Source organism: Bufo gargarizans, chromosome 2, assembly GCF_014858855.1.
Source record: "Bufo gargarizans isolate SCDJY-AF-19 chromosome 2, ASM1485885v1, whole genome shotgun sequence".
Taxonomy (NCBI): Eukaryota; Metazoa; Chordata; class Amphibia; order Anura; family Bufonidae; genus Bufo; species Bufo gargarizans.
The window spans coordinates 108445936-108473117 of record NC_058081.1 but is presented as its reverse complement, the minus strand read 5'-3'; the positions used below and the strand labels follow the sequence as shown (position 1 = coordinate 108473117).

Genomic DNA, 27182 nt, shown 5'->3' with positions numbered 1-27182 from the left:
TGTAGTTTTGCAACAGCTGGAGGCACACTGGTTGGGGAACACTGCCTTAGTGTCACGGTGCCGTTCACTGTGACAGTTGTGGCTGTGTAGGCTGCCTGCATGCCCTCTCGCGTACTGGCTGCAGGCTGACTCCTGTGTATGCTGGTTGCTTGGGGCTGCCTGCTGGCTGCGGTGTCTTGCGTGAACTGTTGCCTGTGAATATGTGTACTCCCCGTGTCTGCATCTTATTGCAGTTCTTGTCACTGTGGCTGCAGGCTCGCTCGCATATTGGCTGCAGGCTGACACCTGTGTATGCTGGTTGTTTGGGGCTGTATGCTGGCTGCGGTTTTATGTGTGAACATGACCTGAGCATGGATGTCTGTTTTTATCGCAGTGCTGTTCTGTTACTCGTTGTTGTGTAGGCTGGTTGCCTGTAACCTCGTACTGGCTACAGTTACCCTGTGCATGCTGGTTGTCGTTCGGGCATGCTGGCTGCAGCAGTGCGAACTGACACTTGTGATTGTGTGTTCTGTACTTCTGGTACTCCTGGTTCTGGTGGGGTTAACATTCCCTGATCTGTTCCTGGGTGTGACTTATCAGGTGCCCTTGTTATCTCAGCTATTTCTGTCTGTGATCTGTGGGGCTTATGTTCAGTCTGTCTTGGGCCTTGCTGGGTGTGGCACCTTGCTGCTCACCCAGGGGGTCAGTCTGTCTTGGGCCTTGCTGGGCGTAGCCCATTGCTGATGCCCCCAGGGGGTTTTGCCATCTGCCCTTGTCTGTGGTGTTGCCTGGTAATGCATTGTTGTTGTTGCTTTGTCTATTCTTCTGTACCTGTCCTGTGATGATGTTCATGTTGTTATCCTTGTCCATGCCTTGTCAGATCTTCTGTTCCTGTTCTCTGTCTGGATCCACTCTGTTCCATGTCCAGCCTAGCAGTGCTCTAACTGCGTCTGATTTCCTGCCAGTGCCTACTGCTTCTGATCCTGTCCTATGTCCAGCCTGACAGTGCTAACGGCTTCTGATCTAGTCTGTTCCATGTCTGTCATGCAGTCCTTCTGTTCCTATGCCATGTACGTCCTGCCTTTGGTAGAGGGCTCCTGGGATTTCCAGAGGGAGGGTCTCTAGTCTGTGTGTAGCTCTGCCTGAGACCACTATGCTTCCATTTCGCTTGGGGTCCAGGTATCTGCTTGTGCTGGTTCCCGTTCGTCTTGTTGTCTGTTCCATGTCCTCTGTTTGGTTGGGTTCCAGTCCTATTGTCTGTGGTTCTCTGTAGGTAGCAGCCAAGCAGGGACCTTTCTGGAGGTGCGACCAGTGAGCCCTCGGCCCAGTTCATCCCCACCACCAGAGGCTCTGTGAAGAATGGTGCTCATGGGGTCTTCACCCTCCTGGGTTTTGCCTCTGGTCTTCCGGTGCACTTGGTTCTGTGGTAGTGCTACCACTATTGCTTAACCTGCTGTACTGTCATGTTCTTTTATTACATAGGTAATAAAGTATTCTGTTGGTCCATGGTCTGTTTCTGCCTGTTTCAACAGGTGAGAACTGATCGTCTATATGATGATGTTGAATTGTAACATGTAATTGGGTGTCCTGCTATAGTGTGTTACTATATGCCAATCAGGGGCGTAGCTATAAGGGGGGCAGAGGTAGCTGTCGCCACCAGGCCTAAGAGCCTGAGGAGGCCCAAAGACCCTTGTGCCACATAAGAAGATATATAACCAACCGAGTGAAACAAGTCTAATGCAAATAAAACTAGTAATACTAGAATAGTCCAAAAGTCACATCATTTATTAGAAAATCACAAGAGGACACATGATCAGCACTGGTCACACAAAGACAATTGACACAGGTTACAACACATATTAAAAACCAAGGGGACCGATGGTGAACTGCCGGTACATATATATAAATAAATTGCATGTGCATAAACATTTCCGATTGGTCATAAATTAAAGGATATGCAGTATCCACAAACTATGGCTCATAAACTACCATAAGTTACATTATATATCAGCATTTGCCACAAGGTGAACATGATAATACACGCCACATTTGTCATAGCTGAAGCAGTAGGATAAATAGAGTTATAACCAGCACATAAGAAGAAAAATACTGACCACTCAATTCTAATATACCGTGCAGCAACACCACCGGTCCAATCCCCAACGCACGTTTCTTGTACAGCTTTTTCAAGGGGTACCCCTTGAAAAAGCTGTACACGAAACGTGCGTTGGGGAGTGGACCGGTGGTGTTGCTGCACGGTATATTAGAATTGAGTGGTCAGTATATATAATGCATGTAGGTAACTTATGGTAGTTTATGAGCCATAGTTTTTGGATACTACATATCCTTTAATCGATGACCAATCGGAAATGTTTATGCACATGCACTTTATTTATATATATGTACCGGCAGTTCACCATCGGTCCCCTTGGTTTTTAATATGTATTGTAACCTGTGTCAATTGTCTGTGTGTGACCAGTGCTGATCATGTGTCCTCTTGTGATTTTCTAATAAATGATGTGACTTTTGGACTATTCTAGTATTACTAGTTTTATTTGCATTAGACTTGTCTCACTCCTTTTGGTTGGTTATATATGCTTTGATTAGGGGTGAGCCTTAAACCTTGTTTGGGCTATATATAGGTTTACCACATAAGAAGATACCAGTATTATAGAAAGTGCATGCTGGTCAAGTTACATCTCTGGCTGTCAGAAAGGGGTTAGGTCAAGAACTTGGCATGGGGAAGGAGGTGCGGTGTTCACTTTTGCCTCAGGCAGCACGAAGGCTATGTGCTTCCCTGGCCACATAGCACTGAGGGAAGGGGGGTTCAAGCTAAACTCTTGCACCAGGGCCCATAGGCCTTAAGCCAATGATATTGTTCAAAGTACATATGATAGTAGTACTAGGGGCTTAGCTGGTGGGTTACTAGGGGCATGTACCTTGCTGAATTTAGGGCGCCGACAGGTTTTTCTGCATAGGGCATGAACTGAATCCTTGCCTTGGGTGAGCAAAAACCTAGCTGAGCCTCTAAATAAACATCTGTCTTATGGTCGTACCAATTCCAGTTATCTTGGTGGCGTAAGAAAATTGCAATATGTAAATGAGCTCTTAGAGTGCAATTGTGATGGAATTGGTCTTTATCTGTTCCTAGTGCCTCATTAAACCTAACATTTCTCTTATCTCCATTAGCTTTGCAGTTGAATGCAGCCTATTGTTCCCTGTAAGCAGCTGTTTCAGCAACGAGAGGCTGACTGTAGTATCCTTCATAAGGACTGCTCAAAAGAAGTCCAGGAAAACGTCTGTCCCATGGTTACTACTTTCCTTCTCATACCTCCAGCTCTGGGAACATGCAGAAACATTTACATCCGTGTGTGTGTGACGGATCCTAGCAGCTCTTTAACCTTCACCAATTTTAATGGTGATAGCTCCCCATAACAATAGCGTGAAAGCACAAGCTAGCGCGGGGGAATAAGATTGATGGCACTGAGGGTGTGCTGCACAGCAATGCAGGGCTTTGTCAGTCTAAGAGCAAACAATAAAAGCAGCAGGCACAAGATGGAAGGAAGCATAAAGAAGTTTGCGGTTACCGTGCCTTAGAGTAACCATTATTAAGAGGACAATACTAGCGCACTCAGCATATCAACGTGCAGCGCCCTTCATTGGAAAATTTCAAATCGGAATTTTTTATTTGCTAAATGGATACATGGCAGAAAGATGCTGAGTAGGGAAGTGGGAGGGTACAGGGACTGAATGCACAGATTACTCCCTTTTGTCCATGCCCTGTTCCTTTCTTTCTACAAGGAATAGTGCTGCTGGGAAAATTCGGAGACTTCCATAGAAAAACTTAATAGGGTCAATATATTAACACAGCCACTGCTGATGCAATCCCGTCTGGCCTTCAATCTGTTGCGTACATCACTTGAGCAGCACTGTTAATTTAATGGAAGAGAAAAGAGCAGTGAAACATACAAATGTAATCAGTCTACCATGTTCGACCTCCCCTCCTACCAAGACAAAGGCAAGGCAGAATTAGCTCTTTATCTTACTTGGGTCACTTAAGATTCTCTGGGATATTTCGTGTAGAAAAACATAAAAACATCTTGTCATTTGTAACCCATTGTGATACCGTCTAGGGGATATTTTGTAATAACGTGCCCACAAATTCAGGATGAAGCAGGTTTGCAGAGCTTACTATTGGGGCTCATGCAGACAGGCAATGCAAAACTATTCCACATCGTGTGGCCAATACAAAGATAGAGATCCCCGATCCCCCCCGAAAAATACCTTAAACTACATTTCACTCATTTATTGATTCCTTCTTTTTTTCAACTATATTGGTGATCGCATTTACACGTAACAGGCACAATGGGGAAGAATTTCTAAGCTAAATGCCCCAGAATAGTAGCGTTTGTGCCAAAAAGAGCGGCATACATGTTTAGCTTCACATTTATTATGTACATTAGACACTTCTTGCGCCTCATTTGGCAACGACAATAGCTTAGCGGTAAATGAGCATGACTTCAAAGGTGCCATAATTGTGCCAACATTTTGCCACAAAGTAAGCCAACCAATAGGTAGTGTTTAAAGTGATTAGTAAATATAACCCAATATCTGTGGTCAAAAGTGGTATTTCCTATAAAAACCACTGAATGGCTCATGTTAACGCTTTCCAGATATCATATTGCATCCTGTCATCCAGTTAAGCATTTCTAGTATTTCCCCTGATAGTGCCGCTCCATTATGGTAGCCAGCTCAGGCTTTAGCTGTGACTAAAGGAGAGAACCGGGGTAACTGCAGGGTTATTTTAACTCTGGGGAAATGTAGAACTATCTAAAGCAATCGAAAGCTGCGTTTTGGACTTGGAGTTTATTGGAGATATTAGAATTGATCAGTTTGGTCTAGCTTGTGACTAAACTGTTACCTATAATGCATATCTATACATAAAAATTGGTAGTCCAATGTGAGCTAAGACCAACCTAAAGCAAAATATATTGCTCTATAGCAGGCATGCTCAACCTGCGGCCCTCCAGCTGTTGTAAAACTACAACTCCCACAATGCCCTGCTGTGGGATGATAGCTGTAGGCTGTCTGGGTATGCTGGGAGTTGTAGTTTTGCAACAGCTTGAGGGCCGCAGGTTGAGCATCCCTACTCTATAGGATACCACATTTGGTGTAAGTATTAATGCATTGAATTTAGTGTTATTATTAGTGTTGAGCGAGCATGCTCGGCCGAACACCAGACACATCTCAGTGTTCAGCCGAATACCTTGTGGGCGCAATGCTCGAGACAGTGTATTTAAATCTAATTTAGCCTCTATTTCTGAAAAGTTTCTGCCGGGATTTGAACTCACAACATTCTACATTAGATACAAGGACTTTAACCACTCTGCTATAAAGCTGAATGATAAACTGTGTCAGAAAAACCTCATAGTAGTTTGTCATGTAGTAAGTATTCCCATACAGCAGAAGTATTATTTCATATTTCAATGCAGGTTAACATGTCGCTGAATAGCATAGTGGTTAAGGTTCTTGGATCTAATGTAGAAGGTTGTGAGTTCAAATCCCAGCAGCAACTTTTCAGAAATAGAGGCTAAATTAGATTTAAATACACTGGATGTTCCCAAGCACTGACTCCATATATGGACATAGCTATATATGGAGTCAGAGCAGGGACTCCTAAGCTGCATACTCCCACTGGGGGATTCCCTCACTATACAGTGATCTTCTTTCTTCCTTTGCTGATTTGATTCATTTTTTAATCACATTATACACTTCTTGTTTCCATGGTTATGACCACCCTGCAATCCATTAGTGGTGGTAGTGCTTGCACACTATAGGACAAAAGTGCCATCCTCTCTGGTGGCCAAGACTGTGGGAGCACACAGGGGCTTATTCTTTTCCCTATAGTGTCCAAGCACGGCCACTTCTGATGGATTGCAGGGTGGTCGTAACCATGGAAACAAGCACTGTATAATTTGATGGAAAAAGTAATCAAGCCAACAAAGGAGGCAATATTGATGATCACAATACATCAGTAAGTGCCTTGTACTAACTTTGCTATTTGCTGAAGTGACAACCCCTTTAACTCTCTCTCTCTCTATAAATAAATTATATATACCACTTTGCATCAGCGTGGTCAAGTCAATAATCAGTTTGGCATAAGCATATCGAGTTTTCTTTTAGCCATACCCCTTTAATCAGGACGCGGTAGTCATCACATCCAGGCCTTGGCTTCTGAGAGAGTCCAAAGACCCCTTTGCCAAACAAAAAGACTGGCATAATAACTGGCACATGTAATGTGTGCGGTGCCCGCTTACAGATTTTGGACTGGGTCCAGGAACTTCTTTCAGTCTGTCTGCACATTGCTTCCATTGTGGTTTGGCTACCTATGTAAAGGACATGTCAAATAACCAGTTATGTGTAGGTTTGTATAGTAGATCAGGCACTTACCCTGCACAACAAGCCTTCCCTGTGCTGTCCGCCGCACCCTGGTTCCTGGTTTGTTGGCAGCACATACATAGACTCCGGAGTGATGCACAGTTAGGTCTGATATCATCAAATTTCCTGTCCCTAAAACCTGAATTCCTTCCACACCAATAGGACGGCCATCTGCAAGACATCCAAGTACATCAAATGTAACCTTTTTACAGTTCAATTTCCATGCAATGGCAATAGGGGGCAGTGTTGTCCCCCTAAACGCCCCTTAGTGAAGGCAGACTGACACATTTCACATACTCTAGTAATGCAATAAAGTGAGTTCTATATGTGGAAGCTTACGTATATCAATCAATACAATTTCAGTTTTTACTGAATACAGTGAAACAGTCTGTAAATCATATTACTGGATCTGTCAGAACAAGAACTGCATCTGTGAAAGAATAACATAGCTATTTACAGTTTGGTGTCTCGCTATATCTGATAACCCCAACTTCAAGTCCCAGTATGGCCAGAAGAAGACAGTTTTTCTGCGAATACGTTTAAAAAAAATAAAATAAAAAATACATATAGAAGATCATATGAAAAAAATGTCTGAGAGCATAGGAATAAGACTTGTCACCTCCCCTGACATGTCTGTTTAGTAACTACTTGCATTCTCTATGTAATAACAATTCATATATCTTTGTGTTGTGCCTGTCACGTTCGGGTGTGGGAGGGAAACACCACATCAAACATAGGCCTGGAAACTAGGGAAAGAAGATGGGCACTTCCTAGTAAAACGCTAATCAAAGTCCTGACTAACTACCAATATGAACCGACCCCAGAGGTAGGTGAGTTTATACACCGTAACCTACTGTCCTAACTCATCCTATAGGACCCTGGTACTAATGTCAGGACTGAGACAATTTGTTCCTCCAAAAGGAAGGAGGAACAGGAGTCTTCCTCAGGCCTTAATACAAATGACAGGGAAATGCAGCACACAGAACCCAAACAAAATACAAAAGGGAAAGAAAACACTTAAAGGGTAACTGTCATATATATATATATATATATATATATATATTTTTTTATTTATTTTTTTGCTAGTTTATTAGAGCTAGGCATGTATACCTGAGTTAGTCTGTCAATGATTGTCAAAAAATCTGTAATTACCTTATAATAACAGCTTTCATTAATGTCCTCTGTCCCTTTCCACTGCTCCCTTAAAAGACCGTTACGGCGGCTTGTCTGTCTCCCAACTTAATGTAAACAGAAGACAGAGAGGCGGACCTTTACACTGCATGCCTGCATTAGGCTTCAGAGTGAGGAGGTGTGTCTCTCAGTAATCCAATCTGATTGGCTGGCAGGGAGCTGCTGGCTACAGCAAGTGTGTATGGGAAGTGAGGGGAAGCAGTTTTGGCCTCAGAGAACTGGCAGAGGAGCCATCTTTAGAGGGTCCTCATATTGTAAATGTTTAAACAGCCGTAACTAAGGGAAAAAATCAAGGAAAACAGTGGTATGTGAAGAAAATAAAGATTGCTTTATGCATAATGCTGCTTAAGCAGTAACATATGCTAAAATTTATTTTTTTGATGAAAACATGACAGTTACACTTTAACTTCAAGTGGCTATGACAGCACCAGGAACTCAGCCGAGAGCCACTCACCAGCTATCCCCAACTCAAACTGAAGCTATAAACCGCATAGCACAGTGGGAGAAACAACAATAAATAGAGAAGGTTAAACAACCATAATAGCCACACCTGGGGAAATAAGGTGTGGTAATCTAAGCACCAGAAACAACACAGACATCATTTGATCCAAACGGAAAACATGTCAGATCAAACCACATGTTGCCAGTCTCACCGATCTCCTGCCATCTGTCGTGGGAACGTCCTTGACAGTGCCATTCCTCTGTTATTCCTGCTAGAAGTTAGAAATAAATTGCCAGCAGTTTGCAATGAAGGTCCAGATGGGTGTTACCAGTTGGGGATGTTTCCATACACAGTCTGACACTATTTAATCAATGCTGCCAGTGTCAGACTATTTAGGGACAACTGGTAGCACTCAGTTTAGACTGCAGGCAATTCATTCAGAACTTCTAGCAGGAATAATAGAGGAATGGCACAACAAAGAGTCATAAGAAGAGATGCTGCAGAATTGGTATTACATGGGGAATGCAAGTAAATACTAAAACACGTGTCAGGCGACATGACAGGTCCTCTTTAAAGACTCCTGTTTACAATACAAGACACCAGTTCCCTGGTGACCCAGAGATGAAGACTATATCTAATAGAACGGTAAGAAGGGGGAGAGCCCAGGGAACATGCTGATGTAATTATTACACTCTGGGGGACTCAGACGAAGACAGAGATTGAGACTGCTGCCCCAGGAGATATCAGGTTTGATATACATTGTTTAGTAAATGAATAAACATTGACATGTGTGGCACAGAAACAGCAGAATTTTGGGGGATAAAACTTCATCACTTTATGATTGGTAGAGGTCTGACCTCTGACATCCTTACCAATCCTGAGAATAGGGGTACCATGGTTCTTGTCTAGCACTGTGTCCTCTTTTGCCTGCACAGCACCACACTTGTATGGAGCAGTGCTGCAGTTCCCTGCAGAGCTGCACTCCTGGTCCTCTGCTGTGCAGGGAACTGCAGCACTGCGCAATACAAGAAAACAGTAAAGGGGACACAGAGCTAAATTAGACTCATCACATTAACTGATCATCCGACATGTGTCATTGATGAGCCTGTGATCAGTGATTAGAATTCTAGGGGCTTATTAAGATAGAAGAAACATATATATATAACTGGGCATTGTGTGTAAGCTCAATAGGATATCCAATATTAGATCTTTACATTTTGCTTCCTAAAACCCACTACAGTACCAATTTTGCATCAGATTTTCTATTCACTCAGTCATACCAAGTCGACTCCAGGACACAATAGGTCGGGGATTTCCAGTAGCCATGCACTCGAGGATCGCTGTCTGGTGAACAGTCTTGGTGAGGTTCTCTGGTCCAACTAAGATCATTGGATCCTTGTATCCAGTGTAGTTAGGGCCTACGGTAATTAATGGTACAGTCACAAATAGCACACAGTCACATTGTATGTATCACCAAGACAAGGTGTGTTCAAGGGCTTTACCTGTCACTGTTAGCACAGCTTCGGGGCTGTATTTAGCACCTGCCAAATTGGAAGCCACACAGCGGAACATGCCTGCATCCTCAGCCTGGAGTGCCGTTATCTGGAGCACCCCGGTGGGAAGCAAGGTATATCTATGTAGAATAAGGGGAGAATACAATATTTACTATGTATAAGAAGATATATTATTTAGCTTCAAGCATTTTTTATAAATGAGACCCACTGAGGAAAATAATGCTATTTTGGCAGAATGTGTTGCATTTTCATCAATGAGGACCAACATGAGGTCAATACCCTAGTTCACAGTTTACACAGAACGAGCTGGGTGTTGACTTTTGATGTACTTTGTCTATGAACAACTGGACATTATAACACCAAAATGTGAATCTCACAATTTCTATAATTCAATGTAACTCCCACAAAAGTGGTATTTGACTCCAGTTCTGGTGCAACTTCTGATACAAAAGTCATCAGACTAAGTTGTCCACCTTTTTCACAGGTTAATGTTACTACAGGCTTCCACTGTAGTATCATGGGCATATGTGGATTCTGCTTTTCTTAAAGGGAGTCTGTCACCACATTTGAGCATATTAGATAGATCCAATAGCGTTATATGTGCCACCCAGAAGTTAAAAACTGTACCTTTGTTGCATATACCGGAGTCTTCTTTCAGCCAAAAATGAACTTTGAAGATTATGTAAATGCACCCTCTCAAGTGCCCTGGGCGGTGTCTCAATCTTCCGAGCCCAAGACCGGACCTCCCCAATGGCTCATAACCCCGCCCTCCTGTGCCCGCCCGTTTACTCTCCTCCTCTCGCCTTTTCTATTGCGGCTGCGCGGTCAAATTCGTAGCTGGTGCATGCGCAGTAGGTATTGCAATGCCCTGCCAGGAACGGGCATCGCATTGCGCATGCGCCAGCTACGAATTTGACCGCGCAGACTCCCTTTAACAGGGTTTTCTCACTTCAGACATTGTTGGAATATTGCTATGCCACCAAAGTCAGATAGGTGAAGTTCCCTCCATTGGGACCCAAACCTTTCTCTAGAATGGGTTCCCCTAAGCGAATGGACAACAGTCGTGCATATGCTTTCAACCTCAATTCATGTCTACGAGAGTTCGGAAAAAAGAAGAGCACTGGCTTAGCTATTTCTGGCAGTTCCATAGAGGTGAATGGATGGTGGTTGCGCTGACGCAGTGTGCTCTTCATTCATTTCTATGGGACTTCCAAAAAAAATAGTTGAGCTTGGCTATTTTTGGAACTCCCTTAGAAGTGAAGGAAGAGCATGCCGTGCATGCACAATGCACTCTTGCGCACTGTGAGGGGCCCATTCTACAGATAGGTGTGGGTAAGATATGCCACGAATGTCAGAGGTGACACAACCCCTTTAAGCTTGTCCAGGACTGGAAGCTTCATTTATAAGCTGTTTATCTCCACAGAGTTTCTACATGCACCTCCTCTCAACACTGGAATACTTTTCAATTTTCTTTCTTGTTGGTGTTAAGCTTTCTTCAGGGCTGTGTTCTGCTAGATCAGCACACTACACTGTATAGACATCCACTGTCTGCAAACTGAATGCTTCTGACTTAGGCCTCATGCACACGACTGTTGTTGTGCTCTGTTCCGCAAAATGGGGTTCCGTTGTTCCGTGATCCATTTCCGTTTTTGTTTTCATGTGTCTTCCTTTATTTTTGGAGGACCACCAGACATAAAGGAAGGTAAAAAAAAGTCTAAGACAGGTTTGCCATGGAAATGATAGGAATAAAACGGACGCGAACGCGGATGACAATCTTGTGTGCCTCCGTGTTTTTTAGCAGTCCCATTGACTTGAATAGGTCCGCGAACCATTTTCCGTGGACAAGAATAGGACAGGTTATACTTTTTTGACAGACTGGAACCACGGATGGCAAACTGTGCACTATATACATTTTCAACGGCTCCATAGAAATGAATGGGTCCGCATCTGAAACGCTCAAATCGGTGGAACGGACACAGAGACAAACAACGGTCGTGTGCATGAGTCTTTTTCCATAAGCCAGTGTTGCCTTACTATTTTTATCCAGCAAAGTGTTGGTTTTCAATCATCTATATATGTCTATTGTCTTTTTTTTCTCAGGAATAGTCTTTCAATTCAGTTGTTTCTCTGGAAGCTTTCAGTCTCAGAGATGAAGGTTCACTGAACTAGGCCTAGTTTTTAACAGCTTGCACAAGTACTGTATGTCCTCACTCTAGGCCTCTCCATATATAAATTAGGGATTCACAGTGCACAAATGCTCTTATTGTGTAAAATGTAAAAACAAAGAAATAAAAAAAGACATATTTGGTATCACCACATTCGTAACAATCGGCTCTACAAAAATATCACATGATCTACCCCATCAAGTGAACGGTGTAAAAAAAAACGAATAAAAATTATGCCAAAACAGCTTTTTTTAGTCACCTCACAAAAAACATAATATCAATCAATCAAGAAGTCGTATGTACCTCAAAATGGTAGCAATAAAAATGCCACCTCGTCCCACAAAAAACAAGCCGTCACACAAGACTATAGCCAATGAAAAAAATATGGCTCTAAGAAAATGGCAACACAAAAACATAAATATTACATTGTCTCGCTCATCAAGTGAAAAAAATAGAAAAATGACACCAAACAGCTTTTTTTGTGACTTCATCTCCCAAAAAATTTAATAAAAATCAACCAAAAAGCCAAATGTACCCCAAAATAGTGCCAATAAAAACTAAAGCTTGTCTCGCACAAAATAATCCTTCACTCAGCTCATTCAACAAACAATAAAAAAGTTATCATTCTTAAAAACATGACAAAAAAATTCCATGTTAGAAAATCCAGAGCTCTGGCGTATCCCCAAATAACAATTTATGACCACAATTGGGGTGTTACTGTGTTAAGGAGAAAGTGGGAGGCAAATTATGGGGGGATATTCTCCTGTTATCTTTTGTGAAAAAGAAAGTTTTCTTGTAAAAAACAAATATTTAAATTTTCATTTTCAAGTATAAAAAATTCTATGAAACACTTGTTGAGTGAAGTGCTCCCTCCACCCCTTAAAAATTCCTTGAGTAGTGTAGTTTACAAAATGTGGTCACTTTTCACTGTGGGGATACCTCAGGGTCTCTTCAAATGCAACATGGTGCCCAAAGACCATTCCATCAAAGTCTGCCCTCCAAAAACCATAAGGCGCTCCTTGCCTTCTGTGCCCTGTCGTATGCCCAAACAGCGGTATACGACCACATATGCACATGCAGTACTTTTGTTTCCATAAAAAAAAAAAGATCTCAGACGGAAATGGCTCAAATGGATGACAACTGATGCAACAGGATCCGTTTTTTTTTTTTACTGGATCCTGTGTTTTTTTTCTCTCTGTCTTCTTCCGACGGATCAGAAGAACGGAAAGCTAAACGTTGATGGGAATGCACCCTAAGGTGCCATATTGCAGAAAGAATCTAATCTAGAAGAAATGTTTTCATGGGGCATGTAGATCCATAAAACAGCATCTGATGAAATACTGCTTTTTTTTTTTTATGTCAGATTCCTATGGATTCCAACAGGAGAAATCTCTATATCCCGCTATATGAAGTTGGAGGCATACAGAGTTTCAGTAATCCCTTAATACTGTACTGTACCTTGGGTTGTCTGTATCAATCATTTTACCACTCCGCTCCCATACAATGTCTGGCTCCGGCATACCATGGATCTGACACTGGAACCTGGCCACACCGCCCTCTTCTAGGGTTGCATCCCGGGGAAAGATGTGAAAGTCTGATATGGCTGTGAAAGAAAACCAATATACATGTAAGGATTCTGCAGGTAAATTCACTCATTAATTGTGTTTAATTAAATTTAACATGTGCACGATTGCTCTAGTCTTAACTCATGCAGAGAACTATAGTTGTGCTAGACAATTGATTTGCTTATTGTGCATTAATGGTTTAAATGTCTATACAATGGAGAACAGACTAATCTCGAATTGTCCATTTTATTCATTGTGACTCTAAACAGAATATTCCCAGAAACCATAAGTGACAGCACGGCTGGTTACAGGTTTTGATCTCCTAGTTTTAAGTTTTCCTGTAACAATTAATTGTGGCTTCACTCTTTATACTGTACATAGCCCTCGGGGGAAATTTATCATGAGGGTAATATCTGAAGTCAGTTTTGCTTGTGCCTGCGCTGTTGTACTTTGCACCAAATGTATTAAATGTTGCAAGTTTTTTGATAAATGTGGCGCATTTTTACACTTAACACTTTTCTGATTCCCTAGTTTTCGACAGCACCCGCCTACTGGAGTGAATTTGTGACCTTGAGAAAAAAAGTTGCAGTGAAAAATCTGGAGTACAAAGATATTGATGCCCTATCCTCAGGATATCCTGAATAAACACAAAAATGCAGTTTTTAAACGATGATTTCATTTATTAAGGGAAAAGCTATCCCAAACAACCTGGCCCTTTGTTAAAAATGAATTGCTCCCTAAACCTAATAACTGGTTTTACCATTCTTGGTGGCAACAACTGCTATTACGTGTTTGTGATAACTGGCAATGTTTCACACGTCAGAGAGGGAATTTTGGCCCACTCTTTTTTACAGATTTGTTTTAGGCTACTTTCACACCAGCGTTTTTCCATTACTGATAAAACAACCATCTGCATCCAGTTGTGTTATCTTTAACATAGCCAAGACGGATCTGTCATAAACTCCATTGAAAGACAATGGGGGACAGATCCGTTTTCTATTGTGTCAGAGTTAAACGGTTTGACTTGCATTGTGGTTCATGACAGATCCGTATTGCTCCGCATCCCATGACGGAAAGAAAACTGCAGCTAGCTGCAGTTTGCTCTCCAGTATGAGAACGGAACGGAATGCATTTTGAAGCATTCCATTTTGTTCAGTTACGTTTTGTCCCCATTGATAATGAATGGGGACAAAACTAGAAACGCTAGTGTGAAAGTAGCCTTAATTCAGCCACATTGGAGAGTTTTTTCGACCATGAATGGTCTGTTTAAGGTTATGCCACAGCATCGTAATCAGGTTTAAGTCTAGACTATGACAAATTTTAATTTGATTTTTTCAGCCATTCAGAGGTCAATTTGCCAGTGTGTTTTGGATCATTATCCTGTTGCAGAACCCAAGTACCCTGATGGCTGGACATTCTCCTTCAGGATTTTCTGGTAGAGAGCAGAATTCATGGTTCCATCAAGTACAACAAGATGTCCAAGTCCTGAAGCAGCAAAGCAGAACCAGACCATCACCCTACCACCACCATGTTTGAGTGTCGTTATGACTTTCTTTTTCTGAAATGTTATGTTAGTTTTACGCCAGATGTAACGGGACACATAACTTCCAAAAAAGTTAAATTTTTGTCTCCTTAGTCCACAGAACATTTTCCCCAAAAGCTTGGGGATAATCAATATGTTTTTGGCAAATGTGAGTAAAGGCTTTTGTGTTCTTTTTGGTCAGCAGTGGTTTTTGCCTTGACACTTTCCCATGGATACCATTTTGTCTCTTTCTTATTGTTGGATCAGGAACACTGACCTTTACTGAGGCAAGTGAGGCCTGCAGTGCTTTAGATGTTGTTCTGGGTTCTTTGGGGACCTCCTGGATGAGTTGTCAATGCGCACTTGGAAGTAACCTTTGGTAGACTGGTCACTCATGGGAAGGTTCACCATGTTTTCTCCATTTGTGAATAATAGCTCTCGCTCGCTGGAGTCCCAAAGCCTTAGAAATAGCTTTCTAACCTTTTCCAGACTGATAGACTTTCTTTCTCATCTGTTCTTGAATTTCATCAGATCAGGGCATGATGCATGGCTTTTTTAGATACTTCATATTGTCAGACAGGTTCTAATTAAGTGATTTCTTGATTCTACAGGCCTGGTAATAGTCAGCCCTGTGAAATTGAACTCAGCTTTCCAAAAACTGTGGTTAATCACAGTTAATTCATTGGGGGGGGGGGGGAGCAGGTTGGGATAGCATTTTTCACCTAAATGAAATCATCATTTAAAAATGCTTTTTGTATTTACCCAGGTTATCTTTGTCTAATATTCAAATGTGTTTGATAATCTGAAACATTTAAAAGGGATTCTGTCAGGAAGATTATGCATGTAGACCTGATTCCATGTTATTGGAGGTCTCCTATAGCATGTGAGAAATATACCAGTACATAAAGTCTTGCGCTTGGCTAATTCCAGAAGTGCTATTCAAGTGAATGGAGAGAGCCATACATGCATGGCCACCTCTCCACTCCCAGACCGGCACAACTGGGCCCCATTCTGTAGATAAAAAAACTGTCTGCGACTCACACCTTTCAGATATTTATAGCATATCCACAGAATATGCTATAAATGTCTCAGATGGAAAAGAGGAAGCTAATAGCAATAATCAATATGGTCCCAGAGACATCCAGGACATAAGTGTTTGGTGTTGTTTCCCCCTCTACAGACTTTCGGTGACCCCTGGGCCAATTGCACCCCTCTTATTTACTGGGAATGCACTACTTCTGGAGAGGGGAGTCCTGCACAAGTTCTTGCCATCCAGTAGCAAATGGGGAGTCAATATTCAAGGCTGTACCCCATCATATCCAAATCCCCTATAACAGCCACACTATCTGCTACTATGGCATGCACACTCTTGGATAATTTCATATTTTGCTACATTTACTTTGAGATTGTAATGATGTCTTTATTTGCCTTTCATCATTCACTACAGGCTCATTGCCACCCTAAGAAACACCCCAAAGATTCTATTGTGTTTGTGTGTGATTCACACCCACTCGGCTCCCGACAGTATCACCTCCCTTTACGGTCACCCTGCAGCAGATGGGGGACAATGTGCTAGCCTCTATGAAATACCTCTGAGGCATGTCCTATCGCCCAGGTATTTAACAGAAGGGACTCTGTGTTACTCCTCGCACCTTCGCTTGGATTTATGAAAAGGTGAAAATACAGTAGACAAAAAAATAAAAAATCTCGCTTTAGTATTATAGTTATTCAGTGCAAAGTCATTGTTGACAAGGTATTTTCTGTGGTACATTTCTGGTGACACCAGATGTCTAGGAGGCCCAGACGTGTTAGAGCAGAGAATGAATATTCATAGGAAGCCAATTATCAGCAGATAGGCGCAGCACGTGTCTATAGTGTGGGGGTTAACATATATGATGATCACATTTCATTAGTTTATAATAAACATTTTGCCCAGGATCGGCGAGGGTCTGACACCATGCATCCCTGCCAATCAGCTGTAAAAACGTAGATGGAACTACACATCAACGGCCACGGTGAAATGAAGGGAGCTGGTAACTGCAGTGCCGCTCCTAAAGTAATCACTCCAATGTAGGCCTCATTGACACGACTGTGAGCATTTTGAGGTCCTCAAACCGCGTATCCGCAAATACAGAAGCGGTCCGTGTGCTATCCGCAAGTCAGTGGATCCACAGTTCATATTTTGTGGAAAGTATAGAACATGCTACCTTTTGCAGACTTCTGTGTACTTTCAGCATCCGTATGGATAAAACATCTCCTATACGTGTTCGCATAATGTGGACCGCGGAACCCATTGGCGTTAATGGGTCCACAAAAAAATGTGGACGGTACACAAACCGCTTCCATATTTTGCAGATCTGCAATTTGCAAACTGCAAAATGCTTACGGTCGTGTGTATGAGGCCATAAGCATTGCTGCAGTTTTCAGCTTTTTTTGTACACAATGGATAAACCTGTATAGCTCCGGCACAGACCTCCGACACCAGGGCTACATCGAAACAGCTGATCGACACGGGTGCAGAGTGTTAGACGCCTGCCAGATAGGCCATCAATAACCAAACCCTGGACAACCCTTTTATGATCACCCCAATTCAAATCGCTATGTAGCTAACCGTCTACAGTATTTGCTTAGTCATGATATTTCTAATAGATTGTATATCCTCCACATGTTTTTTTATATTTTATAAAACATCATTAAAAATTGGAGTAAAATTAAATTGTGTTTTCCAGAACATCCAACAATAACTACATTAAACCTCTTAAATAGGGTTTCCAATCTCAAACATTTATGAAAAAAAATAAAATAAACCGTTTTATTTGTTACCTGTCTATATAGTTTACATGGGGAAATGGTTCTGATGTTCAGTTTTGAACTTTTAAATACAATTTCTAATATTACTAATGTAATAGAAGCGGAGAAGATCTACTTCGTCCCCTGGTGATGTCCTGGAGGCAGATTTCACCCAGTGCCCAGAGACCAATCCATGCCCTAGAGACAACGGGACAGCCTCTGCCCAGTTACAAGGCCTGGTCTGACAGTCCTGCCAAGCAGATGAGTGTGCAGCATGCCTGGGAAGCAGCCTCGGGATTTGACCTACATTTCACTGGAGCAGGATTAATGCAGCTTGTGCAGAAAATCCCGAGGAACCAGTGCCACTCACAACCTCTGCCCAGTACATATTAACAGGGGAGGGGGGTTAACCGCTTTAGTGCCACAACAGATCATGGCTGTGCTAATCAACCTGCTACACAGACACGAGGCTATACTGTGTACTTTGCTTTATTCAGTACACTTATTAACCATTTGTAGTGCCATTTTAGACCCCTTCTACGTTCGCACTGGTGTAATTTTCTAATGGCACAGATTTGTACTGGCTTGACGGGTTTGCCACTGCTTTTAACTTTGGGTTGTTCTACAGTTTAAAATAAAAAGATTATAATTATATCAATCATAAAACGGATTCCCACTAAATATTATTCATGCAGCATCCTTATATAAATGCAGCATTAGACATTTTAGGCTCATGGTCAGCCGTTCCGTGTATTGGGGCCCACAATTTCTGCTCCCCAACGGGCAACATCCATGAGGATTCCGCAGACGGATCCAGACCCATTCAACTTGAATGGGTCCGTGATCCTTCCGCATCGTAAAAACATAGAACTATTCTATGTTCTATTTTTTGCGATGCGGAGGCACGGAGAGAAACCCGATGGAAGCACCCCGTGGGGTTCCATGCCTCTGTTCCGCACTGCACCTTCTGGATTGCGGAACCATTCAAGTAAATGGGTCAGTATGCGTGATGCGGGGTGCACACAGCCGGTGCCCGCATATTGCTGACCCGCTGTTTGCAGGCCACGGTCACGGCGGGCAGAGGCCGTGTGCACGAGCCCTTAAGCAATTGCTCCTAAAGGCTATTTTCATGCTACTGGATCAAGTCACTGATTCAATTCCGAGACAAGCATACTCACAACACATACACGGTGTAGATCTGTGTGCAGAAAATCCACAAGAAATCCACTCCCAAACTGCACATAAATCCACCCTATTGATTTTGGTGAGGATTCTCTACTTATCTTAACAACCCCATTGAGGTTTGCACAAACAATTGACATGCTGTAGATATTAAAATCCGCACAGCAGGTCAATTTCCGCACAAATGAAAAAATGTAAAGTGTGCATGAGATTTGTCAGATCCCATTGACTTCGCTGGTACTGTATTATGGTCACTTCACACGACTGATTTTGAAAAACACACCTAAAAATCAGCACAGAATCTGTGTGTTTTTTTTGTGCAGTTTATGATGCGTTTTTTTTAGCTGTCTTTTATTAACCAATGGATTCAATACAAAGCTGAAGCACATCTGCGCCCCAAAAACGTGCAGAAAACACCAACAAAACAAATCAACTTATTTGGAGCTGTTTTTTTCTGCTTCCTGTTAAAAAAAATTTGGGAGCTGATTTTGAGGCAGAAGCACTCCAAAATCAGCGGCAAGAAACGCTGTGTGAACTGGCCCTTACAGTACGGAAAAAATGCATGTAATCCCTAGCATGCAAAGTTATGTTTAGTTATTTCCAGTGCTGCAGCTCCAGTTTGTACTTACAAGCTGCAGCGGTTATGTGGCTGTGATTGGCTGTCACCTGCAGTATATACAGTGCCTTGCAAAAGTATTCACCCCCCTTGACTTTTCTCGTATTTTGTTACATTACAGCCTTAAATTCAATGTTTTGTTAATCTGAATATTATGTGATGGATCAGAACACAATAGTCTAAGGGTACTTTCACACTAGCGTTATTCTTTTACGGCATAGAATTCCGTCAAAAGGGCTCTATGCCGGAAAAGAACTGATCAGGCATATCCAAATACATTCTGAATGGATAGAAATCCGTTCAGTTTGCATCAGTATGCCTTCCGTTCAGTCACTGTCAGGCGTTTTGGCTGGACATAATACCGCAGTATGCTGCGGTATTATGTCCGTCCAAAATGCCTGATCAGTCGCGGGAATGCCGGCATTAATTCCTATTGACTTGCATTAGTGCCGGATCCGGCATTGTAAAACAACTGAAGGACGGATCCGTCCTTCCGGTCTGCACATGCGCAGACCGGGAAAACTGTGAAAAAGACTGCAAGACGGATCCGTCCATCCGCATGACAAGCAGAGAGACAGATCCGTTCTTGCAATGCATTTGTAGACAGATCCGCACACAGATCCGTCTACAAATGCTGTCAGTTGTCACACTGATCGGCGGATCCGGCAGGGGTTATTTCCCCGCTTACCTACCTGTCGTGATACCTACCTGTCGTAACAGTATGTATTCATCCCCTTTGTTAGGAAGCTCATTTATAAGCTCTGGTGCAACCAATTACCTTCAGAAGTCACATAATTAGTGAAATTATGTCCCCCTGTGTCACATGATCTCTCATTACATATACACACCTTTTTTTTAAAGGCCCCATAGGCTGCAACACTTAAGCAAGAGGCATCACTAACCAAACACTGCCATGAAGACCAAGGAACTCTCCAAACAAGTAAGGGACAATGTTGTTGAGAAGTACAAGTCAGGGTTAGGTTATAAAAAAAATATCCAAATCTTTGATGATCCCGAGAAGCACCATCCAATCTATCATAACCAAATGGAAAGAACAAGGCACAACAGCAAACCTGCCAAGAGACGGACGCCCACCAAAACTCACGGACCGAGCAAGGAGGGCATTAATCCGAGAGGCAGCTCAGAGACCTAAGGTAACCCTGGAGGAGCTGCAGAGTTCCATAGCAGAGACTGGAGTATCTGTACATAGGACGACAATAATCCGTGTGCTCCATAGAGTTGGGCTTTATGGCAGAGTGGCCAGAAGAAAGTCATTACTTTCAGCTAAAAACAATAAGGCACGTTGTGAGTTTGCGAAAAGACATGTGGGAAACTCCCAAAATGTATGAAGGAAGGTGCTCTGGTCTGATGAGACTAAAATTGAACTTTTCAGCCATCAAAGAAAACGCTATGTCTGGCGCAAACCCAACACATCACATCACCCAAAGAACACCATCCCCACAGTGAAACATGGTGGTGGCAGCATCGTGCTGTGGGGATGTTTATCAGCAGCCGGGACTGGGAAACTGGTCAGAAATAAGGGAAAGATGGATGGTGCTAAATACAGGGATATTCTTGAGCAAAACCTGTACCACTCTGCGTAATTTGAGGCTAGGACGGAGGTTTACCTTCCAGCAGGACAATGACCCCAACACACACAACACTTGAGTGGTTTAAGGGAAACATATAAATGTGTTGGAATGGCCTAGTCAAAGCCCAGATCTCAATCCAATAGAAAATCTGTGGTCAGACTTACAGATTGCTGTTCACTAGAGTTGAGCGAACACCTGGATGTTCGGGTTCGAGAAGTTCGGCCGAACTTCCCGGAAATGTTCGGGTTCGGGATCCGAACCCGATCCGAACTTCGTCCCGAACCCCATTGAAGTCAATGGGGACCCGAACTTTTCGGCACTAAAACGGCTGTAAAACAGCCCAGGAAAGGGCTAGAGGGCTGCAAAAGGCAGCAACATGTAGGTAAATCCCCTGCAAACAAATGTGGATAGGGAAATGAATTAAAATAAAAATTAAATAAATAAAAATTAACCAAAATCAATTGGAGAGAGGTCCCATAGCAGAGAATCTGGCTTCCCGTCACCCACCACTGGAACAGTCCATTCTCAGATATTTAGGCCCCGGCACCCAGGCAGAGGAGAGAGGTCCCGTAACAGAGAATCTGGCTTCATGTCAGCAGAGAATCAGTCTTCATATCATAGCAGAGAATCAGGCTTCACGTCACCCACCACTGCAACAGTCCATTTTCATAAATTTAGGCCCAGCACCCAGGCAGAGGAGAGAGGTCCCGTAACAGAGAATCTGGCTTCATGTCAGCAGAGAATCAGTCTTCATATCATAGCAGAGAATCAGGCTTCACGTCACCCACCACTGCAACAGTCAATTTTCATAAATTTAGGCCCAGCACCAAGGCAGAGGAGAGAGGTCCCGTAACAGAGGATCTGGCTTCATGTCAGCAGAGAATCAGTCTGCATGTCATAGCAGAGAATCAGGCTTCACGTCAGCCACCACTGCAACAGTCCATTGGCATATATTTAGGCCCAGCACCCAGGCAGAGGAGAGAGGTCCCGTAACAGACAATCTGGCTTCATGTCAGCAGAGAATCAGTCTGCATGTCATAGCAGAGAATGAGGCTTCACGTCACCCACCACTGCAACAGTCCATTTTCATAAATTTAGGCCCAGCACCCAGGCAGAGGAGAGAGGTCCCGTAACAGACAATCTGGCTTCATGTCAGCAGAGAATTAGTCTGCATGTCATAGCAGAGAATGAGGCTTCACGTCAGCCACCACTGCAACAGTCCATTGGCATATATTTAGGCCCTGGCACCCAGACAGAGGAGAGGTTCATTCAACTTTGGGTAGCCTCGCAATATAATGGTAAAATGAAAATAAAAATAGGATTGAATGAGGAAGTGCCCTGGAGTCCAATAATATATGGTTAAGGGGAGGTAGTTAATGTCTAATCTGGACAAGGGACGGACAGGTCCTGTGGGATCCATGCCTGGTTCATTTTTATGAACGTCAGCTTGTCCACATTGGCTGTAGACAGGCGGCTGCGTTTGTCTGTAATGACGCCCCCTGCCGTGCTGAATACACGTTCAGACAAAACGCTGGCTGCCGGGCAGGCCAGCACCTCCAAGGCATAAAAGGCTAGCTCTGGCCACGTGGACAATTTAGAGACCCAGAAGTTGAATGGGGCCGAACCATCAGTCAGTACGTGGAGGGGTGTGCACACGTACTGTTCCACCATGTTAGTGAAATGTTGCCTCCTGCTAACACGTTGCGTATCAGGTGGTGGTGCAGTTAGCTGTGGCGTGTTGACAAAAGTTTTCCACATCTCTGCCATGCTAACCCTGCCCTCAGAGGAGCTGGCCGTGACACAGCTGCCTTGGCGACCTCTTGCTCCTCCTCTGCCTTGGCCTTGGGCTTCCACTTGTTCCCCTGTGACATTTGGGAATGCTCTCAGTAGCGCGTCTACCAACGTGCGCTTGTACTCGCGCATCTTCCTATCACGCTCCAGTGCAGGAAGTAAGGTGGGCACATTGTCTTTGTAGCGTGGATCCAGCAGGGTGGCAACCCAGTAGTCCGCACAGGTTAAAATGTGGGCAACTCTGCTGTCGTTGCGCAGGCACTGCAGCATGTAGTCGCTCATGTGTGCCAGGCTGCCCAGGGGTAAGGACAAGCTGTCCTCTGTGGGAGGCGTATCGTCATCATCCTGCCTTTCCCCCCAGCCACGCACCAGTGATGGACCCGAGCTGCGTTGGGTGCCACCCCGCTGTGACCATGCTTCATCCTCATCCTCCTCCACCTCCTCCTCATCCTCGTCCTCCTCGTCCTCCAGTAGTGGGCCCTGGCTGGCCACATTTGTACCTGGCCTCTGCTGTTGCCAAAAACCTCCCTCTGAGTCACTTCAAAGAGACTGGCCTGAAAGTGCTAAAAATGACCCCTCTTCCTCCTCCTCCTCCTCCTCCTCCTCCTCCTGGGCCACCTCCTCTTCCATCATCGCCCTAAGTGTTTTCTCAAGGAGACATAGAAGTGGTATTGTAACGCTGATAACGGTGTCATCGCCACTGGCCATGTTGGTGGAGTACTCGAAACAGCGCAACAGGGCACACAGGTCTCGCATGGAGGCCCAGTCATTGGTGGTGAAGTGGTGCTGTTCTGTAGTGCGACTGACCCGTGCGTGCTGCAGCTGAAACTCCACTATGGCCTGCTGCTGCTCACACAGTCTGTCCAGCATGTGCAAGGTGGAGTTCCACCTGGTGGGCACGTCGCATATGAGGCGGTGAGCGGGAAGGCCGAAGTTACGCTGTAGCGCAGACAGGCGAGCAGCAGCAGGATGTGAACGCCGGAAGCGCGAACAGACGGCCCGCACTTTATGCAGCAGCTCTGAAATGTCGGGGTAGTTGTGAATGAACTTCTGCACCACCAAATTCAGCACATGCGCCAAGCAAGGGATGTGCATCAAATTGGCTAGTCCCAGAGCTGCAACGAGATTTCGCCCATTATCACACACCACCAGGCCGGGCTTGAGGCTCACCGGCAGCAACCACTCGTCGGTCTGTTGTTCAATACCCCGCCACAACTCCTGTGCGGTGTGGGGCCTGTCCCCCAAACATATGAGTTTCAGAATGGCCTGCTGACGTTTACCCCGGGCTGTGCTGAAGTTGGTGGTGAAGGTGTGTGGCTGACTGGATGAGCAGGTGGAAGAAGAGGAGGAGGAAGCCGAGAAGGAGGAGGTGGCAACAGGAGGCAAAGAATGTTGCCCTGCGATCCTTGGCGGCGGAAGGACGTGCGCCAAACAGCTCTCCGCCTGGGGCCCAGCTGCCACTACATTTACCCAGTGTGCAGTTAGGGAGATATAGCGTCCCTGGCCGTGCTTACTGGTCCACGTATCTGTGGTTAGGTGGACCTTGCCACAGATGGCGTTGCGCAGTGCACACTTGATTTTATCGGATACTTGGTTGTGCAGGGAAGGCACGGCTCTCTTGGAGAAGTAGTGGCGGCTGGGAACAACATACTGTGGGACAGCAAGCGACATGAGCTGTTTGAAGCTGTCTGTGTCCACCAGCCTAAATGACAGCATTTCATAGGCCAGTAGTTTAGAAATGCTGGCATTCATGGCCAGGGATCGAGGGTGGCTAGGTGGGAATTTACGCTTTCTCTCAAATGTTTGTGAGATGGAGAGCTGAACGCTGCCGTGTGACATGGTTGAGACGCTTGGTGACGGAGGTGGTGGTGGTGGTGTTGGTGGTACATCCCCTGTTTGCTGGGCGGCAGGTGCCAACGTTCCTCCAGAGGCGGAGGAAGAGGCCGAGGCGGCAGCAGCAGAAGAGGCCGAGGCGGCAGCAGCAGAAGAGGTAGCAGGGGGAGCCTGAGTGACTTCCTTGGTTTTAAGGTGTTTACTCCACTGCAGTTCATGCTTTGCATGCAGGTGCCTGGTCATGCAGGTTGTGCTCAGGTTCAGAACGTTAATGCCTCGCTTAAGGCTCTGATGGCACAGCGTGCAAACCACTCGGGTCTTGTCGTCAGCACATTGTTTGAAGAAGTGCCATGCCAGGGAACTCCTTGAAGCTGCCTTTGGGGTGCTCGGTCCCAGATGGCGGCGGGCAGTAGCAGGCGGAGTCTCTTGGCGACGGGTGTTCTGCTTTTGCCCACTGCTCCCTCTTTTGCTACGCTGTTGGCTCGGTCTCACCACTGCCTCTTCCTCCGAACTGTGAAAGTCAGTGGCACGACCTTCATTCCATGTGGGGTCTAGGACCTCATCATCCCCTGCATCTTCTTCCACCCAGTCTTGATCCCTGACCTCCTGTTCAGTCTGCACACTGCAGAAAGACGCAGCAGTTGGCACCTGTGTTTCGTCATCATCAGAGACATGCTGAGGTGGTATTCCCATGTCCTCATCATCAGGAAACATAAGTGGTTGTGCGTCAGTGCATTCTATATCTTTCACCGCTGGGGAAGGGCTAGGTGGATGCCCTTGGGAAACCCTGCCAGCGGAGTCTTCAAACAGCATAAGAGACTGCTGCATAACTTGAGGCTGAGACAGTTTCCCTGGTATGCATGGGGGTGATGTGACAGACTGATGGGGTGTGTTTTCAGGCGCCATCTGTGCGCTTTCTGCAGAAGACTGGGTGGGAGATAATGTGAACGTGCTGGATCCACTGTCGGCCACCCAATTGACTAATGCCTGTACCTGCTCAGGCCTTACCATCCTTAGAACGGCATTGGGCCCCACCATATATCGCTGTAAATTCTGGCGGCTACTGGGACCTGAGGTAGTTGGTACACTAGGACGTGTGGATGTGGCAGAACGGCCACGTCCTCTCCCAGCACCAGAGGGTCCACTAACACCACCACGACCATGTCCACGTCCGCGTCCCTTACTAGATGTTTTTCTCATTGTTATGGTTCACCACAACAACAAAAATATTATTTGGCCCAATGTATTGTATTCAAATTCAGCGGGATATAAATTTGAGGCCTAGTATTTAGGCGCTGGGTGACCGGTATGGATTTAGCGACAGAATTAGACTTGGAAATGCACAGTAGCGTGTGTGTGAAGTTATTCTGAATGACCCTATGTGCACCTTGAATATTATATACCCTTTTAGGGATAGATTTCAAATAGCTCTGATATAGCAGAAACCACTAAATTATGAAATTGCTAAATTGGGAATTGTATTTCAACCCAGAACAAAAAATGTGCTTTGACGGACACTAAATAACTTTCCCAGCCACAACAGGACAGCGGTAACGAGAGATTTAGCGGGATATAAATTTGAGGCCTAGTATTTAGGCGCTGGGTGACCGGTATGGATTTAGCGACAGAATTAGACTTGGAAATGCACAGTAGCGTGTGTGTGAAGTTATTCTGAATGACCCTATGTGCACCTTGAATATTATATACCCTTTTAGGGATAGATTTCAAATAGCTCTGATATAGCAGAAACCACTAAATTATGAAATTGCTAAATTGGGAATTGTATTTCAACCCAGAACAAAAAATGTGCTTTGACGGACACTAAATAACTTTCCCAGCCACAACAGGACAGCGGTAACGAGAGATTTAGCGGGATATAAATTTGAGGCCTAGTATTTAGGCGCTGGGTGACCGGTATGGATTTAGCGACAGAATTAGACTTGGAAATGCACAGTAGCGTGTGTGTGAAGTTATTCTGAATGACCCTATGTGCACCTTGAATATTATATACCCTTTTAGGGATAGATTTCAAATAGCTCTGATATAGCAGAAACCACTAAATTATGAAATTGCTAAATTGGGAATTGTATTTCAACCCAGAACAAAAAATGTGCTTTGACGGACACTAAATAACTTTCCCAGCCACAACAGGACAGCGGTAACGAGAGATTTAGCGGGATATAAATTTGAGGCCTAGTATTTAGGCGCTGGGTGACCGGTATGGATTTAGCGACAGAATTAGACTTGGAAATGCACAGTAGCGTGTGTGTGAAGTTATTCTGAATGACCCTATGTGCACCTTGAATATTATATACCCTTTTAGGGATAGATTTCAAATAGCTCTGATATAGCAGGAACCACTAAATTATGAAATTGCTAAATTGGGAATTGTACTTCAACCCAGAACAAAAAATGTGCTTTGACGGACACTAAATAACTTTCCCAGCCACAACAGGACAGCGGTAACGAGAGATTTAGCGGGATATAAATTTGAGGCCTAGTATTTAGGCGCTGGGTGACCGGTATGGATTTAGCGACAGAATTAGACTTGGAAATGCACAG

The 27182-nt window shown here is 44.3% G+C and overlaps 1 protein-coding gene across 1 annotated transcript in view; it reads right to left on the bottom strand.

Moving 5' to 3' along the window:
- The window catches only part of IGDCC3 (immunoglobulin superfamily DCC subclass member 3), a 141900-nt gene that overhangs the window by 29488 nt on the left and 85230 nt on the right, over positions 1-27182 (bottom strand). Inside the window, exons 3-6 of the mRNA XM_044277023.1 lie at positions 13188-13332; positions 9553-9683; positions 9331-9468; positions 6430-6588 (exon numbers count right to left, since the gene is read on the bottom strand). Coding sequence (XP_044132958.1) covers positions 6430-6588; positions 9331-9468; positions 9553-9683; positions 13188-13332 — 573 coding nt within the window. The remainder of the gene's footprint in view (positions 1-6429; positions 6589-9330; positions 9469-9552; positions 9684-13187; positions 13333-27182) is intronic.